General features: G+C 46.5%; 1 protein-coding gene across 2 annotated transcripts in view; it reads left to right on the plus strand.

Annotated features, from left to right (window-relative positions):
• Positions 1-7177: 7177 nt before the first annotated feature.
• NFAT5 (nuclear factor of activated T cells 5) overlaps positions 7178-14332 on the plus strand; it is a 32353-nt gene continuing 25198 nt past the window's right edge. For both annotated transcript variants that reach the window (XM_015811445.1, XM_015811446.1), the window contains exon 1: positions 7178-7250. In XM_015811445.1, the coding sequence (XP_015666931.1) occupies positions 7178-7250 (73 nt within the window). The remainder of the gene's footprint in view (positions 7251-14332) is intronic.

Here is a 14332-nt window from a genome sequence, read left to right on the forward strand (position 1 = left end):
AGGGATTTTATAATTTTAAATCTAATACAGGTCATTTAATATATATTTTAATTTGGCTTTTAGATATTTATTGCATTGTATTGTTTTTATTTACCTGTAAGCCGCCCTGAGTCCCTCGGGAGAAGGGCGGGGTATAAATGGGAATAATAAATAAATAGGCTGCCTGTCTTACCTCCAGGTAACCCTGGATAAGAAATCTCCAGGAAAGGCTGCAGGCTAGATGGGAAAGTGCAAATCAGGCAAGGCCAAACCTCAAGTTGAGGTGAATTAATTTAGTCAGGGACAGGAAGGGAGTGCAAGATGAACAGGGACCAAGAGGAGGCAACCCACTGAGCTCAGCAGCGAAATTAAGCTGACCATCTGAGTGGCTTTGATGAGGCTCATAGAAAGGCTTTTGGCACTCCTGATTCCTGGGAACCGTAGTCCTGGATCTGTGCCAAAGAAAGTTCTAAGCAAAAGGTTCTGTCATTTTTAGTGCCAGGGAGAAAGCTGGTAGACACAGGGACCCCTACCTGGAGGCTTAATCTTGCCCCCTTCAGGTACTTAGAAGTAAACCCTCCTGCAAGGAAAAATGATAAGAACCCCACAAGGAGGAAGACGGTCAAAGGCCTGACACCGTTCAGAGCGGTTCTTTTGGGGCAAGGCCCAAAGTGGCATGCAACCCTCTGCACTGTCCAGCTGGAGGTCATGGGGCCTTTGGTGTTTTGTTTTGGATTCCCCCTCTCCCCACCCCAGCACTGGTCTAACAGGTGTAAAGCTGCTCTGGGAAACAAGGATGTTTACTCAGAAGTGAGTCCTGCTGTATGGAGTATGGCCTCTTGTGCAACCAGCGTCCCAAGTGTGTCCAGGCCTTTAGTTCTTCTGGGTAGATCTGCATACCTGCCCTGAGGGATTTACAGAGTAAGCCAAAAAAGCCTAAGTAGGATCCACCTGCCAGACCTTCGGTGCTTTCAGACCTGCCTGCTGAGGAGCAAGAGATTCCTCCCCCACCCCCACCCCGTCTTCACTCCTTCTCTAACCACTTCTTGAAGGCTCCCTTATCCACACGCTTGCATTCCGCCTGGAAGGGTTTTAAACAAAGTGATTTGAACAATTTTAATGGGTAGATTTTTGTAACCCAAACAAACCAATTGTAATGGATACCGGAGGGTCCCTCGGTCTAATGCAAGCCCTGCTTTTAAGGCCGGCTTGGTCAGCCGAGATGAGCAGGCCGGCAGACGAAGTCTTGCAGAATTTGGCTCCCCCGGCCGGGGTTTGGGCGGAGAGCCGAGCGGTCAGGCCGCCTCTTTCTCCGCTGGGAAAAGACAGACGCCAAGCAAGGCCCGGGGAGGGGCGGCTGAAACACCGGGCCGGGCGCTCTGGCGGCGAGGCTGGCCGGAGCTCTTGGCCACGGAGGAACGGGCCAGCTTGGAAGCCGCCCGCCCAGCCGGGAGAGGGCTCCGCGCGCCGTATCCGAGGGCAAAGCTGCCCGCTCGGCTCCTGCCCCGCGCCGGCCAGGATGCGGCGACGCACCCGGCAGGCGCGGCTCAGGCCCCGGCCGGCCGCCCTCGAGGGAGCAGGGGTGGCGGGGTCCCCGGCCGGCAGGCGGGGGAGGGGCCAGTTCACTTCCGCCCCCTGGCCGTCCGCTTGCGCCGCGCCGACTGGCCGCCGATGCCGGCTTCGCGGGCGGCGCCATAAATAGCGGAGCCCGGGCAGGCTCGGCCAGTGGCTGGTCGGGCAGAGGCGGCGCGCTGTTGCTGCTCGGCGTCGAGGAGAGCCCGAGCCCGACGGGGCACCAGCCGACACCCCCCCCAACCGAGCAGGCTCAGCGCGCCGGCAGCGCCCGCCATGCGCTCCACCTTGGCCTCCGAGAGCGCCCTGGGCGCGGGGCCGCTGCACGCCTGGCCGTGGGGCGCCGTCGGAGGGAGCGCGATCTCTGCCGTCGGCCCAGGTAAGACCGCGCCTTCGCCGCGACGCCCGAGTCGGGGGAGGAGGGAGCGCCGCCGCCGCGGCTGGCGGGGCCGTGTCCCCTGGCGCTCCAGCGGGGGGGCCCTCGGGAGCCCCGCGGCGCCTGGCGGTCTGGGCGCCGGGACAGCGGAGTCGGTCGGTGAGGCGGCGGGGAATCTGCCTCGCGCTAAAGGAGCGCGGGAAGAAGGCGCCCAGCTGGAGAGCGGAGTCCCCCGACGGCTTCGCTCCCGAACTAGACCGCCGCCAGCCGTCGCCCCGGGGCGCTGCAGAGGTCCCAGGCTGCGCCCCGGCTGTGCTCGGCTTGAGCAGCAGCGCAACGGGGTTGGGGGTGGGGGTGCTCAGGTGCTCAACCCCCCTTCCTCCGCCCGCAGAAGGGGCTGCCTCCCCCAAAACATGCCCCCCCCGCCGCCGTTCGTTGCTGGCAGAAAAGGAGGCTGATCACTGGGGCCAAATTCCTCGAATTCGGGGACAGGGCAACCTTCAGCCAGCTGGGCTCTGCCTTGGAGGGAAGTAGAAGAGAATTCCTGGCTCAGGGTTGAACTGGGGGGTCCTCGGAGCTCTCCGAGCTTCCCTATTTTCTTGCAGATGTTTCGGTACCAAACTAGGTAACATCATCATTAGAGGAAGATTTTAGGCACTTGTGCTTGAATTAGATCCTTTGATTCCAGCACAAAGATAAATAATTCGTGGTGGAAGGGGCCTGATCTTTCACCTCGCTTCTTATGGGCTCCTTTTACAAGCCTGGCATTGGGAAATCAAAGGTGCTCCTTATGGATGGGAAGAAAGGCTCCATTACCTGGCTACATACAATTCAGTATTGCTCAGTACCAACAATTCAAGGGCAAATTTTTATATATATTTTTTTGTCTTGGTCGGGCAAAATTAAGTGACTTTTGCACCCGGGAGGCTTTGGTGCTGTGATGGAACACCCCATAGGAAACCAGATTCTCCTAATGGGTATTTTTACTTTCTTTCTGGATTGTGCTAAATGTCATTTATTTAAATATTCCCTCTGTGACATAGTAGCAAAATTAGAAACTGATCTTAAAGATAAATTTAAGAAATAATTAAAATCATGCTGTCTTATTATATGATACTGGAATATACTCAGCCAAATCAAGACTCTCCATATGAAGTAGAGACCAGCCACCCCGCTCTCTTCAGTGGGTTATTTGCATCAATCAGTTGGTTTTTTTCTTAAATAAAGGCCATGTCCCCATCTTGTGTGTGTATTTATACTCAATATGAATTATTTAAAAAGGGCAATGGAATTGACAATATATTTATTTATTGTAGGATTTAAACAATAAGATGATGCTGAGGTTGCTATTCATAATGCCTCTGCCTCCTGTTTTCTCTGCCCTGCCCAATGAGCTTGAATGTTCTTTGATTCTTTCAAGAGAAAGGATGTAGTCTTCCACCCATCAGGGCTCTCAGCATTTTCCCACCTGAGCAAGGTTCCCTTTGCCTGGGCTAACATCCAGAACACCCTGCAAATGGAGTTAAGTGTGAAGGAAGAGGGTTGGAGCCAGTGCACAAAGTGAAAGCTGCCATTGACCTGTTCAAAGACAACCTGTTTAGAGCTGATACTTGTGGCTGGGAGGATGGCTCCCACCTGCCCTCATCTGAGTAACTTGTGCTTGGCCTAACCTGCCAAGAGGGCAATTGGTGCAGGGCCAGTTTCACTGCTGAGGCAACTGCCTGCCTATTCCTTTCGCTACACTAAGAGGATGTTGGGTGTGTGGAATCACACAGGCTGAATCCCAAAGACATACCAGCAGCTCCCGAGTCCCTCCCATTCAGTCACTGCTTCAGAGTGAAACAGGTCCAAAGATGCCATGGGAGGCAGCTGGGACAAGACAGAATAAAGAGCTTGCTGTGGATGCAGAGTGGAGCCCAGCAGGTGGGAGATCAGTGCCCCCTGGCCATACCCTCCTTCCTTTCCGCCATAAAAAGGATGGCCCTATTTTTGTCAGACACCTGTCCAGCAGCAGAAACCCTGTTCCTGGGCAAGAGTTTGGAGGGGGGGAAAGGGAGGAGCAGTTTGTTTACTGCCAGTTTTTATTTCTGGCAGTTGCCCCATGCTCTTGAGATTTTATTGTTTGCTTTATATGTCAGAACAGAGATCAGGAGGCGCAGCTGGGATGTAACAAGCAGCAAACACGTCCTTTAAAGATGGCTGCGCTGGGGGGCAGAGGTTGCTTCAATCTGCCACAAGCTTCCAACTGGGCTTCAGTAAAAGACGGGTGAGCATCAGAAAGGCGAAGGGGGTCATCACGCAGGTCTTCCTGGCTGTGGAACAGCACGGGCACGTCTGCAGCTGGAGGCAGGGAAAGTTTAGCCCTAACAGCCCTGAACCTAAAGAAGACAGAAGGTGAGAAGGGAGGGAGGAGTGTGTAGAAGGGGAACCATCACTGTCTGGTGCCTTGATAAAGCATCTTGGCCTGTTGCCCCCCTTTTCCTGAGCCAGCATGGAAGGCTGTGTTTAGAACTTTTGTATGTCTGTTTCTCTTAAATGCATATGTCTAGGTGGAAAATAATCAGTACAGGAAACAAAAAAACCATAACCATAATTAAAAATGTCCCAATATAAAGAAGAAAAATCAAGGCACTATATACCAGTGTGAGTATCCTGAACCTAAGGATGGGAGATAGGCCAGGTCACAGCAGTTTTCTGGATGGCTAAGAAGGTTGAGGCACACCTCAGTCCCATAAGACTGCACCAACAGGACCTGGAGCTGCTTGTCAGATCCAGTGCAACTGCAGAGATATCTGCTGCTCTTCTCACTCACCACTGAATTTGCTCTCCTATCTGGCCAGATATCAACCCTCCCTGTCACTTACTAGCAAGACAAAGCAGAGTCGGACTCCATGCATGATGGTGGGGATTCCAAAAGAGCTACCTTGTCTCACTTTACCTTCACCTGGCCAAGAGCAGCACAAAAGTGAAAGGTGAGCGTGAGGCTGAAGCTGAGCTTCTCCCTGGGCTGCCATGTTAGCCTCAGCCTCTGTGTCCACCCTGTCCTTTTGCTAGGGATCCTGCTGGGAGAAGCATCTCAGGAAATGCTGGCTGGCTGGCCCTGAATCTCCTGGGCTGTTGACAGATTTGCATTCTCTTCTGCCTTATTTTTCCACAATTGTTGGAAAATAATTTACCTCCTGACTCATGATTGCTACCTATTAGGAAACACCTGCTAATCTCTCCCAGCCCCTGAATAAAATAAGCATTTTATAATTGAATGTTTTAATCTAAACCAATACATCAGAGTCTTCCCATCTAGCTCTTGCATACAGTAGTGTGTGTGCCTTCAAGTCAGTGTTGACTCTTAGCAACTGACAAGTGACAGCAGTTTTCTTGACAAGGTTTTTCAGAAATGGTTTGCCACTGCTCCTTCCCAGGGCTGAGCGAAAGGGCAACCAGATGGCTTTGTGCTTAAGGCAAGGCTAAAACTCATGGCCTGGCCTGATGCCTTCACCACTATACCCAACTGGCTCTATAAAGGAGCCATCACTTCTGCATTTCTTTTATGTGTGATTGAGGTTCCTGCATCCCCCTAAGCCCCCATGGTTTATGGCTGAAGCTTGTGTGAAGCAGGCCACCTGAGTGCATTTTGGTTCAGCTGGATTTGGCCAGTCTAGCTTTAGAGTAGCTATTCTCAACCTGCTCTCCAGATGTGTTGGATCACAGTTCCCATCTAGCTGGATTAACTTGTGTGTGCGTATAGAACTATGTTCTGTAATTAACAAATGGCTGTCCTTTGTAGAAATACCATTTATAGCATTATCAAAATATTATATATTTTAACAATATACTACTGGAGGAAAAATAAAGTTTCCACAGCCTGCAAAAGTAAATGGTTCCAATGGCACCAGAATGGTGCCAAATATTTTATTGAACAAATGACATTCTTAACCCGATTACTGAATTAACCCAGGTTCCTGATTCAGACAGTATTCTTCTTCTTGTGCCATATCCGTTATCAGATGTTGGCGATCCTGTTTTTATCAGCAGCCGCACGAAAAAGTGCTGCTGAGTTTTGTCCAAACCAGTCCCTGAGATTTTGAAGACGGTATACAGAACTGTAAATTAACAAAAGGGAGTTTCACAACCAAGTCAAAATACCACACTCCAGCTAAGGCAGCAGGCACCAAGTTAGTGACAAGATGTGGAAATGCAGGTTTGCCTCCATTCACCTGGCTAAGCAGCATTGTGCGCACAGCCTTTAAGATTTGTGGCTGCTCCAGTCGTGAAAACAGGCTTGTTTTGGCCTCACTTTTCAGAAGTGGAGCAAAGTTGAGAGAAAGGCAGCCCAGGGAGCCAAAGCGGAGGCGGCTGAGAAAACCACCCAAGACAGAAAAGCCGGTGTGCAGAGTGGGAGAGACGGGGGGGGGACTCGGGGGGGGGGAGGGAGGTAGGATCGGGGAAAACCAGTAAGGGCATTAAAGACACCCCACCGTGGCGGAAAGGTGGGGAGGGCTGACAAAGGGAAGCATTTTCCCCCGGCCTTCCCCACCGGGGCCCTCCTGCTGCCGGGCGGACGCTGCCGCCAAGTGTGCCGGGGTCCGGGCTGTTCCCCTGGCTGCGACCCTTCGCTTCCAGCGCTTCCATGATCCCCCCGCCCCGCAAGGGCCAGCCCGGGATGCAGGTTGGGCCGACGGCCTGTTGCGCGCCACTGAACGAGTCGGCCTCGATGGCGCCTCCTCGCGGGGGGGCTCCGAGCTGGCGCCGCTGTCCCCCCACTTCCCACCTGGGTGCCACGCCTCCCTGCCCAGGCCCCACCCCTTTGGCAAGGGGGGGAGTCTCCCTCCGCTTCGCCCGCTTGCCAAACAGGCTAATTGCCGCGCCACTCCCTCCGCGACCCCTCCCCGGACAGTTCTAGGGGCGCAAGCGCAGAAGCACTCCTTCGTGCTTCCGATCCCGCCCTCCTCCCCAGGCACGGTAGACCTGGGCGCATGCGCGCTCCATTTCCTTCTCGGTGCGCAGAGGTCGAAGGATCCCGAAGGCCGAGGATTTCCCCGCGTTCTCGGGCGGGGCGCATGCGCCTTGCACTTGTCGCCGCTTTCTCGGTCTCCCTCCGGCCACCGCTGGCGCGCGGAGCCGGGTGGCGCATGCGCAGTACTAGGAACGAGGGGGCGGTCCCGCTGGGCGGCAGCCACCGGATTCCTGTCAGGAGCGGCGCCCGCGGAGCCGCTTCCCCGTCGGTCCCCGCAGCGCGGCCCCGGAGCGGCGATGCCCTCGGACTTCATCTCTCTGCTCAGCGCCGACCTCGACCTCGAGTCGCCCAAGTCCCTCTACTCCAAGGGTGAGTCGGCCACCGAGGCCGCGCTGGGCCTTCTCGGCCAGCGGGCGAGCCAGGCCGCCGCAGCCAGCGCCACCCGGGCCGGATTGCGGGCGGCCCGAGCGGTTGGAGCCTCGCGGCAGGCCGGTGCCTGCGAGCCCCGCGGATCCGCCTGGGGGCTGGAGGCGCTTCCCGAGAGCGGCGGGGGGGGCGGCCCTGGGGGCGGGGAAAGCGTGGTCCGAGCGGCGAAGGGGGGATCTGGTTGCCCCGAGCTCGGCTGAATTGGGCCGCTGCTGAAGGAGGCCGGGCTGGCCTTGGCTTCCTTCAACTCCAGCGCCGGAAAGTGGCAGCAATACCCGAGGAAGAGCCCTGCGGCCAGCCGGGCGTGGGTGGCTTTTGACAAGACCAATCCAGAGTCAAACGGAGGTTAGATAAGAAAGATGCGCGAAGCCTCCGGTAACTGGGAAGGCGACATCTTTTGTTTTCCCTCGTCTGGCTTAAGATGTAAACAAAAACTATCATCAAACTATAAAGAGGCTGGAAGTCTAGAGAGGCTTGTGAAAAACTAAAAACAGAATCTGCTGGTTGCTTTTGAAATTAGAAGATTTAACTCTTTATCACAGTAACCTAAAACTCCCATTAAATTAAGTTTCTATTTTGTGGGGTAGTAGGTAACTATAGGTTAGCAGCAGGTGAGTAGCAAATATAAAATATGTTAAATTGTTGAAAATGCCTGTTATTAATAATACCCAAATATGTGTTGGGTATTGTTGTTTGCTCAATATTGCTTCCATCAATCCTAGCAGTAACTTCAGATTTTTATCAAGCTGTTGATTTATTACAGTTACCTGAAGCTTTGAATCTGGGAAGCTTATTTTCAAATTGGTATTCGTGTAGGGTTTTTTTTACCAGTCTATGTTCACATTAACTGTTTTGTGGTGTACAAGAGGCTTGTGAACTGATAGGTAGTGCTTGACTATCTTTCTAAGAATATTTTGTCATTTTTGTCATATATCCTTTTCTTCGTTCCCTTTTGTATGGAATGTTCTGTTATTAGAAAAACCGGTAGTTGTTAAATCTTTAGCAAAAGTTACTCTGACAACCACAAATAACCTTTTATTTAATTTAGATCAGTGATACCAATTATGATGCTAAGAGCATGTGGTTGTGATAACCAAGCAAATATAATCTTACAATGTATTTGCTTTCAAAAATAATTCTGAAAGAATGATAGTAAATATTATTCAAGTAAAACATCCTAAATAAACCTAAATCAAAATGCTGATTGTTGCAAATATATTGAATGTTGTATGTTGAAGTATTATCATTTTGTAAATAAATACAATTTCAATAATTTTCATAGAAGATTTAGGTAAGTATTTTTAAAGACATAATAGCTTCTATAGCATTCTTCTCAGTTTCTCATAAAATAGGCGCTTTGTTATCATATGCAAGGTAACAAAACTAGAAAGAATACATAAATTATCTAGAAACAAGTAGGATTTGAAAGTTTATGTAACATACATATGCGTGTGCATGCAACAGACGCCATATATGTAACATTTTATACAGTATATGAATTCCCTTCTCGCCTTGGTGGGTGCTCTGTGTCTTCCTCAATCTTGGATACTCTACCAGAGACCTGGGAGTTTGAGGATCCTGTGCAGTACCTTAGCTGTTCTTAACACCACACTTCTCTGGAGAGAAAGCCCTGAGGTGGTTTCTGGGATTGATTGAAGCCTCTCCCAGCTTAGGAGCCACAGCCCCGAATTCTACCACTGCTGGGATTGCTTTGGTCTTTCCTTTCCATATCCTTTTTAGTTCCTCCTTCAGCCCCTGGTATTTCTCCATCTTCTCATACTCCTTCCTGATGTTGCTGTCACTTGAGACTGCTACATCTCTCACCATCACTGTGTTCTGGTCATCTACTACGATGATGCCTGATGCCTGTCTATTTGGATCTGGAAATCCCGCAGGATCTTAGCTCTCATATTGTTGCCAACCTTCTATGGAATCTCCCATCTGTATTTGTGAAGGCCTAGCCCATACCTTATGCAGTTGTTCCTGTACACAGTACAGTATCAGTTACTTGGTTGTACTGTTAGTGTATGCTGTTCCTGCCTGCTGCCACCATGTGTTGGACTGTCTCTGAGGCCTCTCTGCATAGTCTGCCTCTTGGGTTCTGTCTAGCGTGGTAGGCCTCTGCTTTTGTGGATCTGGTGCTTAATGCCTGTTCTGCTGCTATGATCAGTTCTTTAGTGATGTGTTTTAATTTAGCCCTTTCCTGTCACTGGTAGGATTTCCCAGAGTCTGGCAACTCAGCTATCTGTCGATAGTACATCTCATCGGGATCACTTTTGTCATGGCTATTCCTCTGCTTGATCTCATTCTGTATGTGTGAGTGGGTATAACATTTGTATATATTTAGCATAACATTATTTCACCCAGAAGACAACAATAAAACAATGCAGGACTTTAAAGCATGCCTGTCTTTCATCTAGAAGTCAACACAATTTAAAAATAGACTAAAGGAATAATGTAATGCTTATCTAAGTACTTACTGTAATACATGTAATTCATTGTCATGTGCTTAAGGCAATTTATAGTGTAATCCTCTTCGTTCTTGCAATAACCTTATAAAGTAGATTATGGTAAGAGACAGTGATGGCTCTCAGTGAGCCTAATGGCTGAATGGAGTTTAATTTGTATGGTCCTAGATTGGTACTTAGACCACTTTGGTCAGTTGCTAGAATTGATATAGCAAACTAAATAATGCACAAAATGATAAATATGGTTTAGACTGCAAATTTATTTTGTGGCATTGATTTGGTTCTTATTATAGAAGGAAGGTTGCAAGTCAAAGATGTGGCAGGAAACCAGAAAAATAAATGGTAGTGGTGAAAATTTATTCATCTTGGCTGCCGCAATAGATACAAAACTATTGTCTTTCCTCCTCCTCCTCATTTTGCATTGCATCTACTATCATTTATAACTTATAATCATGGCAGCCATATGGATTTAAAAAATCCTTGTGCGATAACATTTTTATAGGAATGTACAATTTATTTATTCAGTGGCCTGCTGCATTCAATAATTACTGGGAAACATAATGATAAAATATTCTTGTTTTAGACCAGGCATGTCAAACTGCCGGCCCGCAGGCTTGGATGCATCATGTCGAAGCCGCGCCCACCCCATTGCTGGCAATGGGGAAAAAGTCACGATATGTCGCGCAACGTCACGTGACGTCCTGAGTTTGATATGCCTTTTTTAGACAACTGAAGTTTAATTTGGCAATTTATATGAATAATTGATTCCTGATTCAGTTACTCATAACTGTAGCTTTCATATTTTTAAAAGATAAATATGAAAACCAAATACAGAAGCATTCCTGTCTAACCAAGAACTGTGGCATGGCAGAGAAATAGCATTGATGGACTTTCTGAAGTAGACTGTGTAAACACTACCGAACAGACTATAAACTGAGAAACACTTCAGTAATAGAAAATCTATTTATAATCATCTCTACTGAGAATTTGGCAAGGACTTTCTGAGTATGGGCATTATTGGAGAACAGAAAGAGGCTTGGACAGGATCTGAATGCTTCGGCATTAGGCATATGCATCTGGTGGTTTGCCCTAGCAAGGTAGAACCATGATTAAAGAGTCTCTCGGTCTTCTTAACCACCACCACCACCCACTTAGTCCAGAGACATGAGAGAGATTTGGCATGGCCCTTAGCAGGTGGGGAGCCTAGCTGACCTTCACTGATATCGAAGGCCCAAATAAAAAAGGTTGCATTTCTCTGCTGATTGTATACGAGACCACAAGGACACTTCAGGGCTTCAGTCTGGGAAGTTGAGAAAAATACCCTGGGAGAAGGCAGTAGAAAACTTGCCAATCAGCAGAGAAATTAGCAATGAAAATTTATAAAGTCACCATAAACTGAGCTCAACTCAAAAGCGAGTGTTTGTTTATATGCCGTTCATCTAATGGTGTGTTTTTTATATGAAAGAAGGCTAGCAGTAGATCATGATTAGGATATGGTTGATTCTTAGTTTACTTTCTCTTCTTCCAAGGTTCTAATGCCTGCTTTTAAAACCATCCTTGCTTTCCATTTTTCAATCAGCAGCACTTGGAGTTTTGCAAAATTCAGACTATTTGCCACTAGTTTAATTGAGAAATAGCAAATAAGTACTATAAACACTTAAGCAAATAGAATTGTTTGCATAATTCCAGGATTGGAAATTAGGAGTTCTCACAAATCAGGAATACAAGCGAGTAGGTGTTTCAGTTTGATTATTAGAAATGAAAGAATTGATTTACTCTTACATATATTAGATAGAAAGCCTGATAATATTACAATTATTAGAACTGGGGAATGATATTTAATGTGTCTTGTCTACCCTTAAATACTCACTGAGCCATTTACCAGGCTTGTCCAAGCTGCTTTCTTGCTGCTGCATATGCCTTTCATACTGGAACAGTATAACAGAATTCAGAAGAGTTTATTTTTGTTGAATGCTTGGACCATTCTTGGTTAAACTAAGGCACACAATTATGTATTCATAGTAAACAGTATCTTTGACAAGTAAATTTTCAAACGAAGAACACTGTAATTAAGAAATCAACATCAGGGTTCTGTTCTTGGACCATAGCTGGCACATAATTGGTTCTGAGGAATAACTGATATGGAGTAGAAATAGAAATGCCATCGATCCACCTGTCCCATTTCTTCCCTTCAGAAGCTCAAAGTTAGGTGAATAGCATTCTCTTCCACATTTCCCCCACCATTATATGCTTCATTGTACATAGAATAATTTGATCGTCCATGACTGAGAGGGAATTTCAACCTTGGTCTCAAGTATCTTAAAGACAGCACTATTCACCTTTGGCATTGCTGACCATTTCTTCATGTTTTGAGTAGGTTTTTTTTTAATTGCAAGTGATTGCATTCATGGTATCTTTTAAAAAAATGTTTTATTGATTTTTTAACATAATCACCTTAATATTTGGTAAACAGCGTGTTGTTTGGGGTTATATTTAAAAACAATCAATAACAATTAGTTTCTATAATTCTATAGTCCACATAATACCTTTCATGGTATCTTTTTTTTAGTACTGTAGGCCACGTGTGCCTAATAGAAACAAAAGAGATCAGTGAAAAAAGTAGAATTAATTTCTTGCCACATATTTGGTCCTTACTCAAGCAGATGGATTTATTTTAAATCCTTCAAGCAAATGAAAATTGGAAATGCTGGTTGGAAAAATGCAATCAAAGAATAAAGGGTTGCTCTGTCTTTCAAGTCTAACAATAGTGGGCATCCGTATCAGCAAAAGTTGGAAATCAGGTAATAATAGAACTTCAGTGGTTTTGTTTTGAAACTTTGGTATTCTTATAATGAGGCCCTGCCTTTTTGAAGTTCTGTCTACACAGGATATCAAATGTTGCACTATTTTAATTCAACTATCTGGAAGTAGATGAGCTTAATTCATCAAGGAACAGTAGAAAAAGATGCTAGGTTACATCTAGAATGTCGTCCCCCTTCCGCTGCCTTATTCCTGCCTGCTGGAATCCTTTCAAAGGTTAATATACAACCAGGATGTTTTCCTGTAATTTTTCCAAACATGGTGAGATCTACACTTGAAGCACCACAACAGAAAAAAAGAATATTGATTTGCTAATTGACAGAATAAATATTCTCTAATAATTGCTTCTGAGTTTAATTAAGTCAGCAAGTTGGGGGAAGGCCTTTCTTATACTAGTCTTAAAAGGAATAGTTATTCTCCAGCAGAAGCTTATAAATATTGGCTTGGCTCACTAACAGCATTCTTTGTGATTGTCACCAATCCTCTTTTCTCTTGTGTCCTCAATCATGCACAGTGGACTTTGGAAAAAGGCAGGATCATCTTTCATTTATGCAGGGCTTTAAGAAGATAAGATTAAAAGCCAGCCCTGCTGCCGTTCAGTTTGTTTCTTGCTTGGAAATCATCATGGAAGTAGAACATAAAAACAGAATTTAATGCACCCATCCCAAGGAGCTGGTGAATGCATTTGTGGATTCTTGTTGCTCAACCTGTGGTTCGTGATCCATCTAGTGATCAGAGTAGAATTGAGATTTACATGAGTATCTCTGTATATTGCTTAAAAGAATGTACTATAATGGTATAAAGTGGATCTAGGACAAAATGTTGAAGTGTGAAACTTTTTTTATGTGGGATTGCTAACATTCATATTTAGTTGAAACTTTTTCTGATACGACTTACAGTGGGATAGTTATGATACTAATCTGATCTGTCAAGTGGAAAAATGGATTTTATGAGAAATGTTGCATTCTTCCCTTCAGTTTTATTTTCCAAATGGTATAATGTTTTAATTTGAAGTACTGCTATTCAGAATATCACAGGCCTTTTTCAAAATTCAGTTATTAATTTATTATTTGAGGACCCAAGTTTCAGAATGATTTAAGCCAATTCTTCCCCCCCCCCCCGCACACACACACATCTACAGGAATGCTGTGTAGAGTTACTGTATGTGGCTTAAAATACATGTTAAATTTCTCAAAGACTTCACTCTGCCAAGCTACCCAAACTGAAAAAGGTTGAATATTTTTAGGCCTTATGGGACTGTGACACTGAAAGAAACAAGGAAAATGTTTCCGCCAGGAAAAAATGTTTTGGGTCCTATGGTAGTGATTGTTTCATTTTTCTCTCTAAAGAGTAATCTTTCATCTTGTGCAGAGTAGGTGAGGTGGAGGAGAATCCCTCCTGCAGACTTGCTGTTCTGTGGCTGAGCTTAATTCTCTGTCCTTGGTCGGCATGCAGGGCACCAGCCCACATTTTTTCCCATATACTGAAGTCTTGTACAAGGGTTTATTTAATAATATTGCATGGAGAAAGTAAGTAAAGCTAAACTGAATGCCCGTTCATTTTGATTTGAACCACAAATTAACTCAAGGCTTTGCTTCTGAGTCAGACTCAAAAAACTACTGGCTTTTCTATTTGAGAGAGGACCTAGAAAGTAATCCATGCATATGCAAAGTGTTTTGGCCTCAGTGAAGTGTAGGAACCTAATAACAACAGTGATGGTGGCTATATTAAATTATT

This window comes from Protobothrops mucrosquamatus, unplaced genomic scaffold (genome assembly GCF_001527695.2).
Source record: "Protobothrops mucrosquamatus isolate PMUCROS unplaced genomic scaffold, P.Mucros_1.0 scaffold41, whole genome shotgun sequence".
Classification (NCBI taxonomy): Eukaryota; Metazoa; Chordata; class Lepidosauria; order Squamata; family Viperidae; genus Protobothrops; species Protobothrops mucrosquamatus.